The following is a 26529-nucleotide window of genomic DNA, read 5'->3' as shown; positions in this document are numbered from 1 at the left end:
AAGAAAACTTAGGAGTAATTTGTTGATTTCAAATGGTATCTTCATTTTTTTTTTTTTTTTTTTTTTTTTTTGCAGTGCTGGGGATTGAACCCAGGGCCTTGTGCTTACAAAGCAAGCACTCTACCAACTGAGCTAAATCCCCAGCCCAGTATCTTCATTTTTTATTTAACATTTATTGAGTGATGTTGTACGTTAGAAGACAAATAAGATGACTTATATGCTCCTGAAATTCATATTTTAGAGAAGATATGTGTTATAAATGTTGAGAGAATTATTCCTGTGGTAGAGGGAAGGTAAAGGAAACACTTTATAAAAGAATTGATGCTTCTTAAGTCCCATCTTGAAAGTGATAGATGTTCTTCACATGGACCTGAATTTAAAGGACATTTCAGACGTAGGATGAAGTAATGCTGTGAAATAGCATGGAATATTCAAGGACTACAAATCAGTACATCCAGCACAGTGGTGCAGTAAGATGCAATAACAAATGCAACTACACACACAAGAGTCCAAATCAGACATTGGGTGCAGAGAGGGAGTAGTACACAATGCCAGGAAGTGTGACTTTAGATACTGAAAAGGAGTTTTTAGTTGGAGAGTGATGAATGAATATTCTTGCTTAGAAAGACCACTCAAGCAGAGGTAGGGATGGTAAATCAAAAACTATTAAAGGACCAGGCAAAAACACCATATCTGAGACATTTTCAGAATGACCAGGTGAGAGACTTTGAGGGTGTAAACAAGACAGGGGCAATTCAGATGAGGCAGGGGGTATATGTAGGAGAATTAAGAAAATGTAATTGGGACTGGGGATATAGCTCAGTTGGTAGAGTGCCTGTTTCTCATGCACAGGCCCTGGGTTCAATCCCCAGCACCACCACCAAAAAAAAGATGCCATTGTATTTAGTTTTAAATCTAGTATGCTAGAAGATTTAATGCACAAAAAGTAGTGTAGCATACTGTTTAATTCCTAAATAGAAATGGCCAAAAGTATCCAAGATATAAAGTAAGTATATTGATAGTTAATCATTTTTAATCATCCCTTACCATTTTAAAATTGAATCAGTCATTTCCATACCCATAGATAAGTTTGTGCAAAGGAAGGAAAGAGAAAGTGACCTAGCTATTGGGAATAGATTAGTGGTGAGACTGTGAAAGAATAATCTTGCATGTGATAATGATCCTGTTTATAAGAAAAGAAATAGAAAAACTAGAAAATGGTATACATGCTATATATGGGATTACCAATGGTGACCATAGATAGGGAAACCACAAATTAAAAACTGAAGATATCCAAGTCTTGTGTCACATGCCTGTAATCCCAGTGACTCTGGAGGTTGAGGGAGAAAGATCATGAGTTCAAAGTCAACCTTAGCAACTTATTGAGACCTAAGCAACTTAACAAGACCCTGTCTCTAAATAAAATATAAAAAAGGCTGGGGATGTGGCCCAGTGGTTAACTGCCCCTGGGCTTAATCCCCTGTACCACAAGCAACAACAACAACAACAACTAAAGGTAATCCTTGAAGAGCCCAAATGGGATTTTGATTCAGAAGATGAAGGAACATTGAAAAATAGAATAAGAGACAAGAGTCTTGAGGATACCTGAGAAAGCCAAAGCTAAAATAGCAAAAAAAAAAAAAAAAAAAAAAAAAGTTCAAGTTGCCAAAAAGCCAAAAAACCTAGGTGTTTTCTTTATATTGGTGTGTGTTCTTGGCACTAAAAGATGGTAGCCAATAGGCTGCTATTAATGACCACTTAAGCTTATGAAATTTATCATGAAACATAAAGCAAATAATAATAGGCCAACTGTAATACTAAAGTAGAAAATCATCCTTAAATATATAAAAATGATATTCCAAAAAAAGAAAAATATGGCTGAATGCTATTTTAAGTTATATGCTATTTTGAATCATAAGCATTTTTTCTTTGCATATTATGCAAAATAAATGGCATAAGATTTTATTTTTTTCTCTGAGATGGGTGCCTCACTATGTTGACCCAGACTGACCTTGAACTTGATCCTTCTGCTTCAGCCTCCTGAGCAGCTGAGATTATAGGTACATCCCACCATAACCAACTCACATAAACATTTTTAACTAAACTTGTAGATTGATGAGATAGTTTCCTCTCTTATTCCCAAAGTCCCTGAATGGTGAAACTAAAAGGCACCAAAATCTTAATTAATCAGAAAAGGTATTAAGAAAATTGGTTAAAATTCATATGAAATGAATTCCATATGAAAATTCATATAGTTTTTTCAGCACTGAAATTGATGTTTATTGTGTCTAATCAGAGCAAGAAGCAGGATTATATTTTCTGTGAAATGATGTTAATATATAATATATATTATAATATTATGTAATTTATAATTTTTTTGTAGTACATATTTAGTAAATGGTTATGGAATTGAATTCAAATTATTTTAAAATGCAGCTGTTTTCACTTACATACGTTTTGATTCTACTAATAGAATCTTAAGATTCCCTTATACTCTAGCACTTTGTTAAATGAAGTTAGTGTTTCTTACGAAGAGGCCTAAGACATCTAGATGATTAAGATAAAACAAGATGCAACTGAAGTGAGAAGAGTTTGAAAGTCAGTAGGGGTGAAGAAGATTTACCAGAGAGCTTGAGGGGAGATAGATAAAGTGTGGGAGGGATTAAGAACAATATATACAAAGAAACAGTGTCTGAAGTAAGCATGTTCAGAGAATTGGAAATCAAGGCATTTTTTCCAATGTATTTTTTAATTATAGTAATGCTTGTTTTCCTGAATGTGATATACTTAATGTAATCCACTAGAATACAGTTAGGAGATAGGGTTCTCTCCAAGGGCAAAAGAAAAAAAATTGTTATGTTGCAGGCCACACAGCTGCTTTGTTTTAATAGCTTTGTGCTTTATTTACTTTAACAATGGACAATAAGGGTCATAAGAATATGTTAGAGCCTCTGAGCTAAAAATAATGTTGACGCTAAAGGGAGAAACGCCACTACTTTTAAACAAAAATTATGTTTTAAATGCTTGATGTACTTAGTTCATAGGTTTTTTAGAACTACCTTTTGTAAACAGCATTACCACCACAGCTTGACCATATTAACCATAAGTATACTAAGTTTCCCCTGAAACTCCTGTCCCTACCAAATTATCCTGAGAATTCTATCTGCCAGCACCCTTGTTGACCCATCTTCTGCCAAGTGGGTTTAGAACTGGAGTGAAGTCTGATTACCACACTGCTGCTATTGTTTCTCTTTGCTATGTGAAATTAAAAATCAGTGCTTTACAGTCCAACAGTAGGTGCCATTGTGTTGCTGTGGCAAGAAGCCCCACTCTCTACTGCTAGGTTCCATCAAAGGGCTGCTGGTAGTGCTCAGCTCCTCCAATTCATGTGTAAAGCCATTTCCCCGATCACAGTCAGCCCAAACCTTTGTCCCCTCTCCCTCATCAGGGACTTATATCTGTGGTGGAGGTGGGGAGAAGTAACTTTTCCTTTTAATCTTAAAAACTCAAAAGGTTTGGTTTCTCCCCTATTTTGGTCAATAGAGCTAAACACTTTTCAAAGTGTCTACATATAATTAAAAGCTTGATTAGATGGACTACCCTCCATGATTCTAAATTGATTTTCTGACATCTTTGTCAGTAATGGAAAGGTGGGGCTTCTCAATGTACTTAAAAGCTAGAAAAAATAATAATAAAACCTACTGGATTACTGGCATTCTTGCTTGAAAAAATAAAATTTACATTTTGTGTCTCTAACTCTCTTTGTTGGGTGGTGGAGAAAGGGCTTATAAATTTAAAATCTTTAAAAATCATGGCATTCCTGAAGTTTGCAGACCCCAAATTATAATATCTTAAATTGAATTTAAGAAGTGTAACATTGAAACATTGATATAGGAATAGTGGGTAAGCAAAGCTGGCCAAGTGGATGACCAGATGATAAAGACTTTGTATTCTTTGCTAAAGCAATTCGATTTTTTCTTATAGTCAGTGGGGAGCAATTGCAATTTTTAAGCAGATTTTTATTTTAAAAAGATCACTGTATAGGCAGTTTAGTTGGGAGTGAGACAGAGAGGAAACTGTGGAGATAGGTTGGGTTTCTATACTTTCATTGTCTAAGCAAGAGATGTGGAGGACCCTAGCTAAAGCAATAAAAGTGGAAATGGAGACGAAACAGATATAAGAGAGAAGGAATTGGAATCGATACGATGCCAGGGGTGAGGGGAAGAGGAAAATATTGAAGATCATATTCTTCCTGGATTGACTCTGGGCAGACATTATTTATCTTTATGGAGGCTAGAGAAAAGAGCATGTTTGGGGAAAATGGTAAGTTTACTTTTAGACATGTCACATTGGATTCATTTTACGTTTATCCAAAATAATCATGGATAACAAAAAAAGATGTTGATATTTAATGCTTTTCATTATAATGAAGAATTTCTGATAATTATGTTTGCAACTGGCCTATTTAAGAAATTATTGTCTAAAGTAATCATTCTTTGGTTCTTTTCTTCCCCAGTTTGTTTGGATACAAGTTTACAGGAAAAAAAAAAAGAACTCTAATTTTTTTTGATAATAGAAATTGTGGAATAAAGCTCCTTATCTTATAATCATGCCAATCCAAATGAAGGAATTTTAAAATTTTGCCATAGACCCTAATTGGAAAATAAATATATGATTAAAATGGAGAGTTAACCTGAAAGCAAAATGTAGGTTTTTTCCTCCATGAAGTTGTACACAAAATCATTTCTTTTTATGTTTGTGCTTAATATCCCAAAGTTGTGGGAGTTAGTGAAGCTTATGAGGATGCTGCCAATTGTCTCTGGTTGTTAACTAACTCCAAGCCTTGTGCTAATTGTAAGTCTCCAATACAGAAGAATGAAGGCTGCAATCACATGCAGTGTGCTAAGGTAAGAAGTTGGAGTATTTTGCATGCTTTGCATTTGGAATCTTAATATAAGTTGATTGTCAGTCCAAAGCAGAAATGTTGCTTTCCTAATGAAACAGTCAACTAAATAAGTAATTTTCATTACCATTTTGAAAATAAAAATGCCAACAAGATCTACTTGACTGAAAAATCATATAAATAATTAGTTTTAGAGGACTGAAGGCTAAATAGAATATACCCTCCTGATTTCATTACACAAAAACGACTGTGTTTCAGATATTCTGGAATTAAGTTAACATTTTATTAATCCATGATTATATTTTAAACATTTTTATTATAAAATTGTAATGATATTCTAATGTTTTTATTGTGTCATCAGTGTTTAAAAATGACTACATGGGGCTGGGGATATAGTGCAGTTGGTAGAGTGCCTGCCTCGCAAGCACAAGGCCCTGGGTTCAATCCCCAGCACCGCCAAAAAAAAAAAAGTTAAAAATGACTACATGAAACTATTGAGAGGACAGTAATTTTTCTCATTTAGAAAAACTCAAAGTGAAGATTCCAATAAAAAACTTCACTTTCTTCTAAGAATTACTTGATTTTTAATCTGAAATTATTGACAATTATAGTTATAACTTGCAAAAGAATGGCAGTTAGAAATGATTTTACAAATCTATTATAAAATTAACATATATGGTCATGCACAGTGGCCCACACCAGTAATCCTAGTGACTCAGGAGACTGAGGAAGGAGGATCACAAGTTTGAGACAGGCCTCAGAAACTTAGTGAGAATGTAGCTCAGTAATAGAGTGCCTCTGGGTTCAATCCCCAGCACTATCATAAATTAATCAATTAAAATTAACATAAATGGATCAACTTAGTGAGGCAGAAAGAAAAAAAACCTAGTGTAGTGTCTAGAGCAAAATATTTAAAAGTGCTTATTAGTTTGGCTAAGGATTGGACCAAAGTAACTTCATCTAATTATGGTATTATTTCCAATATCCATATTCATTTTTTTCTTGGAAAATCTTATATAGACTACCTAGATATGTATGGAAATACAGAGTGACTCTAAAAGTAAGTAGTTGGCTGAGATAGGATTCAGCTTTACCTTTATTTCCTTCATAGCATATACCTAAATGAGTGAAGGAATATTTAATAGTACTGTCTGAAGTGCTTGGATTGAGAGTAGCAACTGAAAAGTAGCATTCTTATTATGACATGTAAGACTTGTCTGAAGAGTAATAACCTTGCTACAGCAAAATCGAATACTCCTGGAATATTTTTTAAATATGTAGGTGAAGCAACTTGTCATGTATAATTGAATCCTTTCACCATCACAAAGACTAAATCACAAAATATATTAATGTCTCAGCATTAATTATGATTCAGTAAGCGGTTTTTCTTTCTGAAATCAAATGTTAAACATTTTAAAAGAATGACAAATATAATCCTCTAAAAATATTTAATTTCTTTTAAAAACACTATTTAGTCTGTTAATGTCCCCTTAGATAATTTTTGGGAGCTATTTAACTTATCATTCTTAAATATTTTTAAATTACTTATACTAATTTTCTCATTCTGTGTGAAACTGTATGCCACAATTAAAAAGTAAAAATTATTAAAGTTCTATATTCCTTTTCCTGCTCGAATTCAATCAATCCCCGGTAAAAGGGCGCAGGATACTAAGACATTTTGTCTGAGCCTTGAAATAAGTTTAGTTTATTATGTAAGAACATGTTGTAAAGGGCTTCTCTGTTCATTTCATATCAGGCAGACAAAAAATTAGGGAATAGAGGGCATAAATACCATACATTAACTAAAGTATATGTGGTTATTATATATATTTGAATTCTACATCCTGAAAATGTGGACTTTTGTCATCTTTTCAAGCACCATGAAGCATTCACACAAAAAATCGACCCTTAATCATCAAAACCTCAATAACTTGCCAAAAGGTAGATAATAATACAAATAATATTCTCTGATCATGAGAGTAAAATCGAAATTAATAATAAAGTTATATAAAAGGCCTTTTCACTTGGAAATTTTCAATCTTTCAGACAACTTAAGTAGAAAAAATGGAAATTAAAGAATTGCTAGAAAACAAAAATAATGATAATGCCTTATCAAAATCTAAGTACTGCAGCTAAAACAATGCTCAAAAATATGTTCAGCAATTTGTTGGCAAATAGATGGAACTGAAGACTACCATGCTAAGTGAAATAAGTCACACCCAAAAAGTCAAAGGTCAAATATTTTCTGATATTTGAAGTTAGTCCAAAATAAGGAAGGGATGTGTGTTCCATCTAAATAGATGAGAGACCAATGGAGTAGACAAAGGGGAGAGAGGAGGGATGGGATAAGAGAGGAACAGTGGAATGAACCTGAACTAACTTTCCTATGTACATATGTGAATATACCACAGCGAATCTCACCGTCATATGTACCCATAAGACATTAATGAAAAAAAAAAAAAAGATACTAAGTAAATAGATCAGTAGAATAGAGAAAAAGGAATAGGGGAAAGGAGGATGGGAAGGGAAGGGTCTGAATTAGAGCAAAATTCCATGCAATTTTGTCAAAATAAAGCCTAATGTTATAGATAACTAAAAAGAATCAATAAAAAATATTCACAGCCTTATTCACCTAAAATAATAAAAAATAAAGAATTGAGAATGTGATTCAGAAATTTAGAAAAACAAATGAAAAACCACAAGGTTTAAAAGTTGCAGAAATTAGTGAGCTTTAAAAATAAACTAAAAAACAATGCAACAAATAAATCCAAAAAAATGATTTTCTGAAGAAAAAATATAAATAAACCACTAAGCTAACATAATAAAAAATGAAGTTGAGATAGTTCAAATACACCAAATGAGAAACAGGGAAACAGAGACACACACAAAAATAATCAGAGAGACCATCTGAAATAATAAGTAATAATTTAGCAGAACCCTTGCAGATATATTTCAGACTGATATGAATGATTGTTTTCTCAGAAAAAGTAATTAAAAGTGGCCCTAGAAGAGATAAAATATCCAATTATATTCTTTTGCATAAAGAAAAAGAAAATGTTTTACAAATATGTGCCCCACCAACAAACCCCATTAAGGACCATCTCCCTCTTTAGTCCCTTCAGTAGGCCTGACAGTTTCACAGGAGAATTTTATCAAACCTTTAAGGAGCAGGTAATTCCAATATTGTTTAAACTGTTTCTGGGAATTTATTTTTAATTTTTAAAGAAACAAGTTGTTTTTATTGAGTAGAACCTTAATACCACTTGATAAGATCATAAAAATAAAACCTTAATCTTACTCGTAAATAACAACACAGAAGTCCTAGTAAGAGGAAACAAAAAGCACATACAGATATTAGCAAACAGTATCAGAACATATTTGGAGAGTAATTGATGAAGCAGGGTTTATTCCAGGAATATAAGAACGGGTCCATATGAGGAAAGCTGTTATTTTACCTCATCTTATTGTAGTCCAAGGAGGAAAGTCTTATATTTTCTATAGGTGCTGAATGACATTTGACAAAAATTTAACAATTATTCTTTATAAAACACTCAAATCAATAAAGAATGAATTCTACTTAAGTCTGATAAAAATATTTATCTAGTGGCAGCTCCCTAAACTCAAGAGTAAAGTAAGGATGTTCTGCATTATTATATTATCATTAGTATTAAACTGGTAATACTGACCAGCATAATTAAACAACATAAGGAAATTAAGATATAAATCTTAAATATTAGGTAATAAAAATATCACTTTTGCTCTAGATGGCATGATTTTATACCTAGAAATTCATGAGAATCACCTGAAAAACTACTACAAACAATAAAAATTCAGTTAAGTAGCAGAGTACAAAAATAATACACAGAAAGTAATAATATTCATGTGTACCAACAACATCAGAAAGAATATATACTGAAAGATCTCATCTACAAATAAATATAAGAAATATGCATGACTTTTATAGAAAAAATTTTAAGACCTTCTAGGGCCCAAAGGATAACAGACATAAAAAGACAACTAATTTCTTAAATAGAAAGACTCCAACAAAAATACCAACAGATTTTGTTTCTGCATCTAGGTAAACTTAATTCAAAAGTTCATGTAGTGGACTGTGGATGTGACTCAGTACCACTGCACTTTCCTAGCATGCATGGCACCCTGGGTTCAATCCCAAGCACTGCATAAAAATAAAAACAAACAAAAAAGTTCATATGGGAAATTAAAGCAACAATAACCGGGAAAACTGAAAAAGAACAGTAAAGGGGTACTAGCCTTGATAAACAATATTACAAATCCTCAATAATTAAAACAGTATGATGCTGGCATGTGAATAAACAGATCATGAAACACAAAAGAAAGCAAGCCCAGAAAATATACACACATACATGGGAATTTAATAGATGGTAGAGGTGACATCCTTTACCAGAAGATACACATAAATCATTGAGTAATTGGTAATGGGATAATGAGACAGCTATCAGGGAACAAATAAATTCATACTGTATACTACATACCCAAATGTTTCTAGTAGTTCAAAGATTTAAATGTTTCTTTTAAAAAAATTACCAGAAAACAACATAGACTTGGAATGGGAAAATCTTTCTGATTCAAAATCAATAAACAATAGAAAAAGATGTAATTTCATACTGGAATGCTCATATTTTTGGCATTGTCTGCTAATTATGGAATATTAAGTAAATGAAATTTTCTTTAAAATGGGAAACAGCTTTTATGTCAGCTGTTCTTTTTAGAGATCTTACAAACATTCCAGTTTCAAAACCAATTTATCACTATTTGTTTTATTATTTAAAACATTCTCTTGATATTTTTAATGATTACTTCATAAAATATTATGATTTTCATTTTAATTAATACCTAGAAGCAATAATTTAAAACTATCCCAACATCTTTCCATAATGCAGATATGATATCCAAAGGAAACATGAGAAAGAGGGCATATCTTTGCGATGTTTTGTTTCTGGTCACACAGGCAGGATTTTTTAATCATTACAGACTGGTTGACTAAAAAGCAGAACAGTATTTGCATATTAACATAGGGAAATGTTTTGCGTATATGTTTTCTTTTGAAGTGCAAGTATGATTTTTGCTGGATTTGCCTAGAGGAATGGAAAAAACATAGCTCTTCCACTGGAGGTTATTACAGATGTACTCGCTATGAAGTCATTCAGCATGTGGAGGAGCAATCCAAGGAAATGACTGTGGAGGTAAAGAGAACTAATTAAGCCCAGACCTTTGTATTTTTGTATGAGCCACTTAAACCATGGGAAGTATTTTGCATTTTTTCTGTTCCTGTCTTTATCTTTTTTTTTTTTTTTTTTTTTTTTTTTTTTTTTTTTTTTTTTTTTTTTTTTTGGTCTACCAAGATTAGAACCCAGAGATGCTTTACCACTGAGCCACATCTCAGCCCTTTTGATTTTTTTTTTTTTTTTTTTTTGGGGGGGGGGCGTGTTGGGGATTGAACCCAGGAACTTGTGCTTACAAGGCAAGCACTCTACCTACTGAGCTATCTCCCCAGCCCCCAGCCCTTTTGATTTTGTGAGGCAAGTTCTCGCTAAGTTACTTATAGCCTTGCTAATTTGTTGAGGCTGACCTCAAATTTGCAGTCCTTCTGCTTTGGCCTCCAGAGCCCCTGAAATTACAAGGGCCCACCACCACACCCAGCTCCTATCTTCATCTTAATGAGGCATTAAAATTGAATACACTTTGAGGAGGCTTTAGTTAAAATAGTTTTCTACAAACTTGAGAGTTTTTTTTAAGCTTTCCCTTTTTGATGTTGATGAAGGTATGAAAAGCCCAGTCTCAGCCTGCTTACGTAAAGACTTAAAAATAATTTTCATATATTACAGTATTACATTATACAATACAGTATTACATTATAGCATACAGTGTCTTAGTCTGCTCATATGCCAAAGACCAGGGTAGCTTAAACAATAGAAATTTATTTCTCACAATTCTGGAGGCTTTGAAGTCCAAGATCAAGGTTCTAGCTGACTGGTTCTTAGTGAGGATTCTCATCTTGGTTTGCACACAGCCAGCTACCTTTTCACTTGTGTTCTCATGTTGTCTAGGAAAAAGAATGAGAATACTCTGGTGTCCCTTTTCTTATAAGAACACCAACCCTAACACACTAGATTCCCACACTAATGACCTTATTTAACAAAAATCACCTCAACAGGTACCTTCTCCAGAAACAGCCACATTAGGTTAAGACTTCCACCATAAGAATTTCAGTGGGACACAAATCAGTCTCTGACAATAAACAATAAGACATTGAAGATGTGGAGTTATGGGTCTAGCAATTTGTTGTAGAGAATACCAATGTAGACTTTGTTCTGAGAGCCCTTAAAATGTATTGATTATTATTTTTTCTTAGCAAAATAACCAACAAATATGTATGCATTACTACTGATTACTATTAAAAAATTTTAAATGATCCCTCCAAACCCAACTTTAATAATTAGTAGTTTTTATAAAAGTCATTTATGGACTTTTGTTTCCTAGGCTGAGAAAAAACACAAACGATTTCAGGAACTTGACAGATTTATGCACTATTATACAAGATTTAAAAACCATGAGCATAGTTATCAGGTATGTCTCAAATCATTTCAAATGAGTTGAACTGCACTGTTGTAAATAAATAAAGAAGATGGTTTAAAGTATTTATTTTTGTTCCTTTAGTTAGAACAACGCCTTCTTAAAACAGCCAAAGAAAAGATGGAGCAATTGAGTAGAGCTCTCAAAGAAAGTAAGTTCTAAATGTTTATGTGATAATTTAATATAAAATATCCTTCCATGCTAATTCAGTTCACTGGTAAGAGATTAGGCCTCTAAAGGAAGGCATTATATTCATTAACTCACCCGTGTCCTCTTATTTTCTGAGAAAGAGACATAAGGATGAGTGCATCTTAACAGATTATACCTCTTATGATGAGATTTTCCACCTGGCACCTAGTCTGCTTCTCTTAATGCAACCTATGCTGTTACCAGACAAAAACACATCGTGGCTTTGATTATATTGTGCCTTTGCTGATTGATGCTCTCCAGTTTTGGGGAAAGTGATGGATTCTAAAGGGCATCCCTGACCTAGTCAATGGAAGCGACATATACATGCTACCCAAATGTCATGAAACTGAACATCCTAAAATTCTTGAGAAAATTTAGCCGAGTGCCTAATGGCACTTTGAAATCAAAGTGTGGAGAGAAATAGTTTTATTGGTAAGTAATGAAATTGAGGTCAAAAGCAAAGCCATAAGAAGAACTAACTTATAAGTCCTAAGTTAAAAGTTATAAAAGAGCATTCCTAAATGTAGATTGAGTGCCAATTGCATCATTAGAACATAATATCCCACAATGACCATACAGTACAGGTTCTGGTATGTTTATTTTAAAAAGACATATCTTAAAAATAGTCCTAGCTTACATATGCAAGACATTTAAGCCTAAAAATGTAATCATTATATTTGTATTTGTTCCAGTTTATAAAATAATGAGTACTAACAACCTTTTTTGTGAAAATGATTCCCTAATAAGACAGTAACCATAAGGTAAATAAATTAGAGTGGGGGGGAGTGTGTCAATAGCAGCTTATTCTCCTTGTTAATTATTAGTTTGTAGATATTATTAGTGATATAAATACATCACACTAATATCAAGCTTTGAAAATATTGCCCACAGTAAAATAATTATCACAGGGTACATAGTTCTTTGGCAGAGATTTTTGTCTGTTATGTCATTAATGTATCCCTCTTGCCTAGAACCATGCCAGATACATAGTAAACAATAAATATTTGCAACATTTGGAGGTTCTGAGCAGCATTAATGAGCAAGGGGGAGGTGTGTTTAGTTTAGTTTAGTTTTTTGCATGGTAGTTCAGATACCTACACTAGGGACCAGGGGGGTGTATATCTATTTGTGAACATACAGATGTAATTGAAATCTAAAGGCATGCAGAATAATCTGGTTTTCAGCAATACTTATTCATTTAGATTCTTTTTTTCTTTATTTTTTGGACTTTTATTTTATTTATTTATATGTGGTGCTGAGAGTCAAACCCAGTGCCTCACACATGCCAGGCAAGCACTTTACCACTGAGCCATAACCCCAGCCCTATTCATTATTAAACTATTCTGTAGTTTAATTTGTTTATTTGTAGTTAAAGAAAAAACTAGAATGCTATAAAGATATTTTTGCCTTATTAAGGCAATTTCTTCTTCCCTCCTCTTCACTCTTCCTTTTTTTCCCTGGTGCTTTATATTTACTAGTTTTATTTACTAGGGTTAGTTATCCATTTGTTCTCAGATTGCAATATCTTTTTTCTTGTGTTGTTTTTGCAGAGGGATGATTATAATTAGACATTTTTTTAAACAAGCAAGTAACTTAGCAAAGGCATTTGTTCTAATTCATAAGCATCAAAGTTTTCCTAGAGGTAATCTGAAAAATTTAGTAAAACTTTGAACCTAAAGCTATGTTTCTTTACCAATAGGTTAAGAATAGAATCCAGGATGAGTGTGTGCATTCTTCATGGCTCCTCGGCTGCTCTGGATGTTCTTCACTAACAAACACATGCATGTCACATATTAATATTTTTGTAGGTTTTTAGTCTAGTTCAAATAAGTATCATACAACTACTTCAGTTTCTTCTTAGGGATTTTTTTTTTTAAGAAAACATAGTTGTTTGGTTGATTTTATGATAAATTAATTTGCAAAAAAATCTTCACTGTGCCTTAATTACTTTATAGCTGAAGGAGGCTGTCCAGATACCACTTTCATTGAAGATGCAGTTCATGTGCTCTTAAAAACTCGACGTATTCTCAAGTGTTCTTATCCATATGGATTTTTCTTAGAACCTAAAAGCACAAAGAAAGAAATTTTTGAACTAATGCAAGTAAGATATCCTTTTAAATCATATTTGAAATGATAGCAGTTATTATGAAAGCAAATTTTCTCCTTTTTCAACCACTTAAGTTGTAACTAATTTAGGTGTCACTAGTAAAGCAATTGTTTTTATTTTTAAATTGGTTTACGAATAAAGAAAAACTTACCAATAATAAACTGAAATTTTCTTTATGTTTAAATTTGTCATTGCAGGTTTGAATGAGTCCTGAACTATGCTAGCATTTGTTTCTTTGTTTTAAACTGGGTTAGGTTGAAATCTGGCCTGTTTCTAGTTATGTAAATAGGATACAAAGTCTTTTCAAAGATGAAGCAAACCACATTATATTCTAGATTAGAAGGCTACTATTTACTGGTTTAAAGTTGTTTTTAGAGTACAACTCAAAAAGTTGCAATTTTTAAGAGAATGGTGAATTGCTGCCTATACTGAGGAGAAAATTAATAAATGTTAAATGTTATGCCCAACTATTAGAAGAAATATTTAATTCGAGTAAAGCAGTTCATGATTTAGTCCTCAGAAATGGCCTAGGATTTAAGAAAATGCTTCTTACCCAGTTATGGCTTGTGCATTTCACAAAGTTGTGCTAAATATATGTATGCTACATTTTTCCAACAAAAATAATATGCAATAAACATCTTCAATTAAAAAAAAAGTTACAAAATTTAAAAAGCAAAAATACCTGAATCAACTGAGGTCATTGTAACTAACCAACCTCATTGTACATTCATCTTTTTTTGAAGTCTTCAGACATCCTCCTTTTCTACTGTCATGTGTAACTTATTAGAACAAAAAATATATTTTAAAAACTTCCTCTTTTTGTTACAGTTCATGTTATATTTTAAAACTGCCCTTACTCATTTATATCCTGTATTGCTTTCAAGGGTCAATATTCATTTTCTCCATAAAACCTTCAAGGCCTAACCCCAAATCATAGTAGTCTTGCCTTGCCTCAAATTCCTTCAGCCTCTATATGTAGTCTACATCATGGCATCTTGTATGTGATTGTACAGTGCCTTGAAGTGTATTACACATTTCATGTAGACAAGCTATAAAATCCTTGTAAATAGTTTCTATGTTCAGTGACTTTGTAATTTGTACCAATTACATTGCTATAAATACCTATCAGAGTGCCATTTTCCTGAATTTAAGGGGATCCTTTCTCTTTTATAACCTGGAAATGTGTACAAAGTAGAAAATTCACAAAATAGGAAATTATTTCAAAATTTGAATTACTTTCTGACTTCAATAGAGTGGAATTTAGCTGAGAGACCAGATCAACTCTGGATTTGGTATTTACTAACATGTTTGGCCTATAATCTTTTTTTTTTTTTCTCCTCATGCTATAGACAGACCTAGAAATGGTCACTGAAGACCTTGCCCAAAAAGTCAACAGGCCTTATCTTCGCACACCTCGACACAAGATCATCAAGGCCGCATGCCTTGTACAGCAGAAGAGGCAAGAATTCCTGGCATCTGTGGCTCGTGGAGTTGCCCCAGCAGACTCACCAGAAGCTCCAAGGCGCAGGTAAAAAGGATGTACACTGTAGAAACCAACCTAGCTCAAGTCACAAATGCCAGCAGTTGTATTTTTTTATCCAACTAGGGTTCATATTCCTGGAAGTTACATACACCTAAAATATGGATAGCTGATAAAAGTATGTTACCTTCTTTTTGGTGATATTTTTTTCATCAGTACTATTTCTATTTTATTTTGCATTTCTTTTTTGTTTTTTGGTTTTTTTTAATTTGCAGTTCCTCAAACTAATTTGGCTAGGTTAATTTCACATTTCAGGTGAATTCACAATTCATAGAGTACTCTAATTCACCAAGTGTATAATATATGTAGTGATATGATGAGTCACAGACATCTTATAATGTAGAATTTGGAAACTGCCAGCTTGTTATGGTCATATTTTTGTGTAAGAACTTATAAAGAAATGAGAAATCTGCTAATAGTAAAGTTATTTAAGTGATCCAAATTTATCCCTTAAAAGAGCAGTCATTTTGGTTGTTTCGTTTCAGATACTATACAACTTCTGCCACTGCAAAGTGAAGCGTATTTTATTATTCATAATGATTATAAGCACTACTTATAAAGTAAAAATAGAAACAATTGTAAAAATATTTTGTTATAACATGGTGATTTTTATTTTTTTTCATTATTTCACACAGAGCAGACAAACTTGGAATTTGGAAAAAATGATGAGTGTCATTTTAATTGCATTTTAATAGTCGATCTACTTTGGTTAAGCAAATTCTTTGTAGAAGAATGTAAAGTAATGTTCAAAGAGCAAGGGTCTGGTGGTATGTAGTTTGTAGTACTGACAATAAATCAAATGGTATGTCTAATTTCTTTGTAGCTTTGCTGGTGGAACATGGGATTGGGAATATTTAGGATTTGCATCACCTGAGGTAATTGTTTTGTGGGGGGTTTTGGTGTTCTTTTTTTTTTTTTTTTTTTTCCCTTAGCACAACCCTGCTTGCATTTGCACCCTCATCTATTCTAAATCCTGTTGAGGTTATCAGCAGTGCTTTCTCTTTATTTTGTAACAAAAATGCTTCAGCATAACCTACATTTAGTACTTCATGGTACTAGAGTATCATCACATTATTAAATGTATCCCCCTTTTATTGTTCTTAATTCTTAAATAGAACTTAAGCAAATTTACAACACAAATTTTTTGGAAGCTATCTTCTAATTTGTTAATAGAGGTAAATTTTACTTATTAGAAATGTGTTTCTAGTTGTAATATTATTTTAGTCTGAATCTATTAAAAACCTAAATGAATGGTGTATTTTTTATGTTACTGTAGCAATCTGAGAATTAATTCATAATCAGTTGCTAAAAAGTGGAAAATTTTGCAGTGATAATGTTCCTATTAAAATATGCTTTGGGCTGGGATTGGAGCTCAGTGGTAGAGTGCTTGCCTAGCATGTGTAAGGCACTGGGTTTGAGATTCTCAGCACCACATAAAAATAAATAAAATAAAGGTCCATTGACAACTAAAAAACTGCTTAAAAAAAAATGTTTTGCTTAGTTGCTTTCTGCTTCCTTTTAAGACTTTCTCACTCTTCTTATTTGTGTTTTTGGTTGTTATTGAAAAGTCATTTTAAACTACAGAAGGTCTAAAATACTTAACACTATAACTTGCAGTTGTAGTGGCAAATAAAAATAAGCCAGAGTGAAAATCTTAATCACAGATATTTTGTGAGATTTAAATTGCCAATGTCACTTTTAAATCTGATTTTTAAATGGTTTTAGCAGTTCTCTGCTTCTCTTTCCTTTGCTCCTTATAATAGTATACCATTTGATCCTTGCATCATAGTTCTTGAACTTATTCTTGAAAAGAGGCAGGACAAATGATGAAACCTTTGCGTATCATTTATAGTCTATTTGTTTTCTGAAATTGAAAAACAGTGAAAGTGATTATTATTCAGAATATTATTCAGAAATGACTATGGCTTATTTAAATCAGATACTTTCTCTTTTCAGCTGCTGAGGATACTTGCAATCACCTGTAGCCTTTTGTATTAGTAGATATCTCTAAGAAAATATTGACTTGAGAAAACAGTGCTTAGAGGGCATATGGAAATTTTAAATTCTCTTTAATTGTAAAAAAATTAGCATACTAATGAAATTGTCATTGGAAACAAATTATGAACCTTTTTCTTTACCTGCTTCTGGACTTATTATTTCTATGGTATAATATGATTATAGCTTTGGGAATATTGTGGAAAATTTCCACCTAAAAGGAGGAATAGACAAGCTTTATTTATTTAAAAAAAAAAAAAGAGTGAACACAATTAAGCAGAAATAAAACCTTTATCAGTGTTCACAATTCTGTTTATATTATCTTGAAACTTCTGACTCTGACAATAACTTTAGGGATTCTGAAATATTTGGCCTGCTAATATGACTATTACTTAAATTTATTTTATATGAATTAATTTTACAAAAATTATTTAATTTACTTTTGCTTTTTTTTAGTCTTTGGCATGTTGAAATACCAAACTTTTGTGTAAATTTTACGCCAAATCCAAAGAATTACCACACACTGAGACTTTCAGATTCTGCATGTGACTATCTTGTAGCTGCCAAAGTTATATTTTTAAAAGTTATCTCTTTTTCTTAGGACTAGTGAGTTGGATAATTTTACCCAACTCCAATAGACTTTTAAGTTAGATTTATATTTTTTCAGTGAAGTTAATTCCATCTTATTTTCTTTACATTAAATTGTATGAAGCTGGGTGCATTGTTGCACACCTGTAATCCCAGCAACCCAGGAAGCTGAGGCAGGATTGCAAGTTTGAGGCCAGCCTCTTTAACTTAATGAGACCCTATCTCAAAATAAAATATAAAAAGGGATGTGGTGTAGCTCAGTGGTACAGCACCCCAGTTTCAATCCTCAGTACCATAAAAAAAAAAAAACAGATAAAAATAAATAACAAATAAATTGCATGAGTCCATGATGGACACAAGTATTTATTTTATGCCACTTTAAAGGCAGTGGAACTTTGTGGAAAGAGCATAGTCTTAAAGCCTGAGAAACATCTGAGTTCAGGTTCTAGTTCTCTCACTTACTAGATTTTAGTATGTTCTCTTCCTTAACCTCTCATCTTTAAAATATAAGAGTGATATTCACCCCATCAAGTTCTAGAAGAATTAAAGACTCAAGGCACTGACAAAATTGGTGTCCAATAAATGGTTGCTCTTATTATTCAAAACAACAAACTTCTGGCCGCCTTTTTTCCTATAATCCTAGAACTTTTTAATCTTCTCTGTGGCCTAACACTATCAAACCATTTGGAGCATCCTGACTAAAGCCTTTTCGTGTATTTTCTCAAAGATCTTAGGATTCCTTGGAAATTTTTAGATCACTTTATGAGAGCAATTTTTTAAACCTGTTACATCATGAGAAAATGTAATTTGAGAGTTTTCTTTCAGAATAGTATTATTATCAAGTCTACAAAGTAAGCAGATTCTCCCCAAATATAAACCTTTAATTGAGATTAAAAATTTCACACCATTTTTGTCTAAGAAATGTGATGGTCTTCTGTGGTCCATAGAGCCATGATGACATAATAAATAATCTAGTTTGAGACCATGGGCCTCCAGAAGTAGAAATGATGCCCACCTCACCCAGAAATTTTAAAGAGCCTAAGTAATCCCTCAGTGTACTTTCAGTCATTGGTTTCTAATTTAGACGCATGTGTGTGTGTGTGTGTGTGTGTGTGTGTGTGTGTATGTGTGTGTAGTTTAGCATTTTTACTTTTATCATTGTCCCCCACCCCTATTGCACAGTCACTTTTTAAAAACTAGACCTCCAGGGAGAGTCTAACTTAGCAAAATGGTTGTGGTTTTAGTTATAATATATAACAAGACCCACCAAAATCATCAGGCATATGAAGTAACACTCAGTTATAATATAGCACTGAGGCTTGCAAGTATTCCCAATTTATCTAGGTAATGGTGATGACTTGGAAAAATTTATTTTTCATTTTGCCTATTCCATTTCTTTGGCATGGCAAAACTTGAAGTTTCTTTTTCTAAAGCCAAGTGATTTTATAATATGTGTATAAAATCACACATTTTTCCCCTGGGAAAAAGTATGTTGTTTATTTTATTTGCATTAAAAACTGCATGCTCTCCTGTATTTTATAACCTTTGGTTTATGCAGGAATATGCTGAATTTCAGTATCGGAGGAGACACAGACAGCAGCGCCGTCGAGGAGATGTGCACAGTCTGCTCAGTAATCCTCCAGACCCTGATGAGCCAAGCGAAAGCACTTTAGGTAAGCTCTTGGGTTGAGCATGGTTCAATATCTTAATTCTCCTGAATTTATTCTTTAAAACTAGCTGTTGTCAGTACTTTGGGTTTGTAGTTTAGATACACAGTAAATGTTCAGATACTTCTGTTGTCATGGAATACAGAAAACCATGAAGGTTAGGAACGTGTGGAGTTGGACAGACCTAGGTTTATGACACCATCACTGCCATACAGTAGATGTATAACTACAGTCAAGTTACTTAACCACTCTAAGCTTCAGTTTCCTCATCTAAAGAAGCAATAATAGTACTAGCTCAGAGGCTCATTCTTAGCATTAAATTAGATAATGCATGTAAAGTACTTCAGTACCTCCTAAGCACTAAGTAAATTGTAGCTGTCAGTATTGTTACTGTGTTTGTGGAGTATTTTTCTCCTATTATTCTTAATTCTCCCAGAGACATTCTTTTTAAGAGAATTATTTTAATTATTCAACTTTTAAATGTTAAATTATTAATTAAAATCTTGAAACTATAACATCAGGATCATTGTGACTAAAGATTGGTTTCTTCAGGCTATTGGAATTCCCAAGTAATTTTTAAAAATCTGAAAATGAAAATACCCTTATTGCTCTTACTTAGGAAAAATAAAAGAAAAATGGATAGTACTTTTGAATGTATGAAGAAAACCATAAGTACTCAAGCAAAAGTTGTAAAAAGTCATGATCTTGAAGTCACAGTATTAGATATATTGTTGCTTGTGGACAACAAATATGATTGACAAATCCCAGAAAGATTCAATAAACATGTGAATACAGATTTTCATTTCACTGAAAGAGCAGTTCCCAATTTAAATAAGAAGGTGTATGGAAAAAAGGAATAAATCTTATCTATCACTAAATTGCCTGTGGCACCAATTGCTTTGAAACAGATATTCCAGAGAGTGGCAGTGGCCGCAGGCCTGGAGCATCTGTGGTAAGTTCTGCATCTATGAGTGTGCTGCACAGCTCTTCCCTGCGTGACTATACCCCTGCCAGTCGCTCTGAAAACCAAGACTCTCTTCAGGTAGCCTTGCTGGGCAGCTTCAATTGCCCTTTTGCTCTTTCTATGTTTAGTATGATTTCCTGCTTTTACTTTTACAGCTTTCCTATTTCTTACTTCCATTGTGAAATCTTTGTTTCAAAGATGTGCTACAGGACTGGAGTTGTGACTCAGTGGTAGAGCACTTGCCTGGCATGTGTGAGGCACTGGGTTTGATACTCAGCACCACATATAAATAAATGAATAAAATAAAAGGTCTATCAGCATCTAAAAATATAAAAATAAAGATGAACTACAGAAAAAAAGATTACTCGATTTTTTATTATTCTTAGATATTTTTCCCCTTGGCATGGACAAGGAGATAGTTATAAGATTTGAATAGAAAAAAAAATAATTTGTATACATATATTAGTAATATTAATTATCTGTTTGGTAAAGGGAAAGTGGTAAATCTGATTGAGCTGAATTACTTTTCCTTTAGCAGTTTTTAAAAATGGTTTTATTTTCTGTTGTCTCAGGCTCTGAGTTCCTTGGATGAAGATGATCCCAACATACTTCTTGCAATACAGTTGTCACTGCAAGAATCTGGGCTGACCATTGATGAAGAAACTAGAGACTTCTTCAGTAATGAAGCATCCCTAGGAGCTATAGGCACTTCTTTACCTTCCAGGCTGGACTCTGTCCCCAGGAATACAGATAGCCCTCGTGCTGCGTTGAGCAGCTCTGAGCTGTTGGAACTTGGTGACAGCCTCATGAGACTAGGAGCAGCAAGTGACCCATTTTCAACTGACACCTTGAGTTCACACCCCCTCAATGAGGCAAGAAGTGATTTTTGCGCTTCATCCAGTGACCCTGACTCAGCTGGCCAGGACCCCAATGTTAGTGACAATCTTCTTGGTAATATTATGGCGTGGTTTCATGACATGAACCCTCAGAGCATTGCCCTGATTCCTCCAGCCACTACAGAAATCAGTGCAGATTCTCAGCTCCCCTGTGTCAAAGATGGGTCAGAAGGTGTGAGGGATGTGGAACTAATGCCACCAGAAGATTCAGTATTTGAAGATGCTGGTGTCAGCGAAGGTAGAGGAACCCAGATAGAAGAAAATCCTTTGGAAGAAAATATTCTGGCTGGAGAAGCATCATCTCAAGGTGATGATAGTAGTCATGAGGCAGCCAACAAAGGTGATGGTTCAGATGTTTCAAGTCAGACACCTCAAACCTCAAGTGAATGGCTTGAACAAGTACATTTAGTATGAACTGCACATATCTGGGCTTCAAATGTATTGCAAGTGCAGATGGTATGCTAGGTGGAGGAAGCTTTATAAAGTCTGATCCACTTAATTCCAACTCAGTTATAAACCACTGATGTTAGGATGGAATACAAAGGAGTTCCCTTGAATGGTAGCTTCATTTTCGATTTTAACCTTACAGGGAATTTCTTTTGTATTTAATTGGATCGCTTTTCCCCATTTTGCTGACAAAAAGGATGGCAGGAGAGCAAGAGAAACATAATGGAATAAATAGATTGTATTCTACATGCTAAGAAAGTGCAGTGCTCTGGTTAGCCTGGAGTTGGCAATACTTGACTTGAACATGGAAATCAAAGGCTTACTCCCTAATCTTTGGGTGGCTTTCCTTTAAAAAGAAAGTTTTCTTCATTTTAGAAGTTCATTTTGGACAGATCTGATAACATGTATGTCCTCAATCTTTTTGTGCTCTTTGATAGCTTCCTTCCTCCCTTTTTGTCTGAGCAATGTGAATTGAGATATCCACAGCTTCTTTAGTGCTGCATCTACCACAGTGTAATTAGTTTTAATTTTCACATGAATCAGAGATTTCTTCTCATGTCTTTTTACAGTCCAATTGTGCCAAACTCTGACTCGTGCGCTAACAAGGCGTTGGGGTGTGCAGCATCCTAGTGTGCTCCAGGGCAGTGTCAGCATTCTTGGGAGTAAAAGGTGCCACTCGGTAGCAATGATATTCCAGAATTTCATGGGCTTTTGTTGCCATGGAGACTGCATTTAAATAAATGTAGCCTGTAGCTTAAGTTAACTAAACCTAATGCTGCTGTTAAAAACAGTTTATTTTAATATTAAAATACAGTTGATTAGCAACAGCGGTGCTGTATTTTAAGAGACACTTTATTGGAAGTGCAATCATAGTTCTTTGTTTTCACAATTTTACAGTGCATTCTAATTACTAATGGGTGCAATTACTTTTAATGGTGTTTTATAAAATAGAAAAAAGTGGAGTTTTCATGAGTTATAGTAAATCCCACAATTATTAAAAAATTCAATAATACATCCTGCGCAACATGTTACCGTGCCTTTGCCTAACCTAAATGGATAGTTGCCAGTTAAATAAGTCAGTAATTCAGATTTCAATGTCTCTTCTGAAGTAACTATGCTATGAATTGCAAAGACCTCCATGAAACCACCCATGGCCTTGCCTTTACAGTAAATATAACAACTAAATGTTCAGTTCGTTTGCCTAAATAGCAAATGCTGACATGTGTTTGTTCTCTTGCACAATACTCATTTGCTGTGTGATTACTGTTTAGTATTGAAAAAATCAACTTCCTAGTTATCAGTGTCTTACTGTGAAGAAAATACTGGTCTTAGTTGTAATTAAGATACAATGGTACAGTGTGTAATTAAAACTAGAGTAAACTGTTGGAATGGCTGTTTTACTTACATATTATCAAAACTAGCATAACATAAGCAAAATAGATTCGTGCAACACTCCATTTAATGTTTGCTAGATTGTTACAAGAAATCTGCAGAAACAAAAATTTCTGTACTGAGTTTGTATAGGCCAGTCTTAGGCCCGGTAAAAGGTTGTATTAGTATTGGTATTCATGTGAGTTGTGATTATGGTTTTTGATTACTTGTTTTTTCCAATCCCTGCTTTTGAAATTTTCTTGTACTTTGAATTCATATGGCCAGGACATTAAAATATAAAGTATTTAAAGTTCCCCAGGGTCTTCTACTATATGGAAATTGTTCTTATGCTATGGATATCAAGGGTCCACATTAGTTTTTATTTCTCCAGTTATCAGAAGTATTGATATCAATCCCTATTAAAATTAGTGGGGGAGAATGTTAACTTTATCTACAGTGTATTACTGTATATTAAACTGAAATAGTCCATTAAAGGATTTTTTTACAAATTTATTTTGGATTAAAATATTAACATTAAGTTTTTAGACCAAGTTGTAATTTTTCCAGTAGAAAGAGTTTGCATCACGTTGAGGTGTCTTGCACAACTGCGGTGAGGTAAGGAGTGCTCTGTGTGAAGGTAGCGTTCATGGTGGGTTCTGGTTTCCTTGCACCTTGTGCAGTATCCTTTGTTTTCTGTGCTGGTCTCTCCTGAGCATGAAAAGTGATCATTATCCAGTTTGTATTTCCTTGGTACATATTTTAAAAACAACATAGTCATTGACTTTACAATTCAGTAATAAAGTTTGGCAAAGCCTATTTTGTAAACAAGTTAATTTTATAATGTAAAAGAAATTAATCTAATCTTGACTTGTTATTTGCACTTTCATAGTCTATACTTGATACATTCCCACTTTATATACAGTAGGATTCTACAAACGTGTAGATGTTTGGCCAAATGAATGCTGTTAATAATATGTAAAATTCTTTGATTAAACATTTATTACTTAAACTACTTCCATTTTGTCTCATTACATTATAAACTTCGTTTTACGCAGGTCAGGAAGCTTAATTTTCTTGAAATTAAATCCCCTCTAATATAGTGGGATTAATTTGGTTCTAACATGTAATTGATTAGTGTCTAATATTTTTACACTAGCCCACTTACTGAGCATTTTGTATCTAAAAAAGAAACCCAGTAACACTGTATGATGTGTTAAAACATGACCTAAATGCTCATTTTATTTTCATCACTGTAGCTTTAAGAGAAAAAAATTATGCTTTTTCTGTAAAATCTCTAATAGAAGCCCTGAGAAATATAGAACTGTAAGCCATGTTTTTAAAAATTGCTTAGGAAAGGAAAAAATTATGCCATATGAATAAAAAGACCTGCTTCTCCATCAAAATAAAAAAGATTATTTTTATTCCTTCTGAGATACCAAAACAACCCATGGCTTATGACCTTCAGTGCACACATGTAATTTCTAGGCCACCAGCTGGTGTTTCGTGGGATCCGCCATTGATTATCACTTAACAGTCATGTTTTATTTATGTATTTTGATGTGTGGATCTGAAACTTAGCTCCCAATGTCCATATGCTGAATTATTCCTTAAATGTTAATTGTAGTCATTGATCTCATTTTCATTCTCTTTTTACTCCTAAATATTTGTCACTTAACCTTTTATCAATTAAAATCTGAGACTTGTTGAGGTTTGGTTGTAATTTTGAAACAGTTACAGTTAGTGTATCTCTAAAGAGTAAAATCTTGGAATGTAAATATTAAACCATAATGTAAATTTGGGGGTTTTTAAAAAGCTGAAATAATTTCATAGGTAAAAAATGTTCATGTGCTCAACCACCAAGTGATAATTTCATCTCAGCATTGAGCCAAGGGGGTAATTACTGAATCTCCTTAGCAACACTGTATTGTTGTCTCATCCGTTCTCATGACCTTCTCATAAGAATAGATTTCTCTCTAGAAAGATAGAGTGACTTTTTCTAGACTGTATTTTATAATAGTCCTTATTTTAGGAACTAGCAGTAGTACTGTACTTAGAGAAAGGTGGCCCAGAAAAGTTTCCTACAGCTCTCAGTTACAATTTCAATGACATTAGGTTGGCAAACTAAACAAGCTTTTGAAGGAATTGTTCGTTGGTCTTTGAAACTAATTGGACAGTATTCTTGATCAGGTTATCATCTGTCATCTCTTAGCCACTGCACAACTATATATATATATATATATATATATATATCCTGCTCTGTGTGCCAAGACTGCAAGGCCCAGACAACAATTTTGCTTGGGCCATCTCAGTATTTATATAACTAGTAACCCTGAGGACAGGGAGCAGGCAGAACTGCTTGCTATAAAAGTGGTGGCTTCCTCATGCTGCTTGACTTGACTCAGGCCCTGTAGACATCCAGGCCCATTGTGTTGCCTTATGGAGCTGGAGACATGGACAACTGATAAATGTGATGATGTGTATTCCGCATGCTGTGCCATGAATGATAAAAAGTCCTTTGCCTCTGACACAGGAGTCTTGTGTCTTTTGTCAACATAAATGAGACAGTGACAGGCAAACTGGACCCTGGAGTTTTGGCAACAAGGATGGAATGCTGGCAGAGACAAGGTTTTTTTTTTTTTTTTTTTTTTTTAAAGAAATCATGGACCATGGAAATGTAACCATGGCATTATAAGACTCCCAGGAACCTGGTAGTGAAGACTCTTACCCAAGTGACGGGTTCCCACTGTTCTACCTGTTAACAAATAGGGATTGAACTAATGTTTAGAGACTTAGTGACCAGAGATATTATTGAAATAAGCAATCTAAACGTTGCCTTGATTGTGACTGTGGCAGGCAGAGAATGGTATGTTTTCATGACAACTGGTCAGCAATTCTGTGTCTCCAGCTGAAAGGTAATATGGCTATGACCTGTGAGTCAAGGAGTCTCCAAACATAAAATGGTCTCCACAATAAAACCTTGGTATTTGAGAGCTCTGGATGGGCTGAAAAGATTAGAAAATCATTGGGTTGAGCCATAAGCTGTGGTTGCACCATTCAAATGCAAAGCCCAAATGTGCAAAGCAGTCCACAGGTACAATGACCCTGACCTCTGCCACCGCTGACTTAGTCAACAAGGAGAACAAGGCTCTGGGCACAGAAATGACAGTAGGTGCCAAGACTGTGTTTTGGGTGAAGTGCGGCAATGTGCAAGCGGGGGAAAAAGCTCTAGGGCCCTGGTTCTCTGGAA

The 26529-nt window shown here is 33.7% G+C and overlaps 1 protein-coding gene across 3 annotated transcripts in view; it reads left to right on the top strand.

The window, feature by feature from the left end:
* The window catches only part of Ankib1 (ankyrin repeat and IBR domain containing 1), a 139397-nt gene extending 113509 nt beyond the window's left edge, over window positions 1-25888 (top strand). The window contains exons 11-20 of one of the 3 annotated variants that reach the window (XM_047559952.1): window positions 4777-4907; window positions 9994-10128; window positions 11426-11512; window positions 11603-11669; window positions 13663-13808; window positions 15164-15342; window positions 16178-16229; window positions 19496-19610; window positions 20513-20556; window positions 21141-25888. In XM_047559952.1, the coding sequence (XP_047415908.1) occupies window positions 4777-4907; window positions 9994-10128; window positions 11426-11512; window positions 11603-11669; window positions 13663-13808; window positions 15164-15342; window positions 16178-16229; window positions 19496-19610; window positions 20513-20556; window positions 21141-21878 (1694 nt within the window). In that variant the 3' untranslated portion in view covers window positions 21879-25888. Of the gene's footprint in view, window positions 1-4776; window positions 4908-9993; window positions 10129-11425; window positions 11513-11602; window positions 11670-13662; window positions 13809-15163; window positions 15343-16177; window positions 16230-19495; window positions 19611-20512; window positions 20647-21140 lie in introns of all 3 variants that reach the window. The other 2 variants (XM_047559951.1, XM_047559950.1) reach the window with 2 other exon arrangements.
* The last annotated feature ends 641 nt before the right edge of the window (window positions 25889-26529 follow it).

The sequence above is a fragment of the Sciurus carolinensis genome, chromosome 8, assembly GCF_902686445.1.
Source record: "Sciurus carolinensis chromosome 8, mSciCar1.2, whole genome shotgun sequence".
Classification (NCBI taxonomy): domain Eukaryota; kingdom Metazoa; phylum Chordata; class Mammalia; order Rodentia; family Sciuridae; genus Sciurus; species Sciurus carolinensis.
The sequence above is the reverse complement of the archived record's forward strand: the minus strand, read 5'-3'. Positions and strand labels throughout refer to the sequence as shown.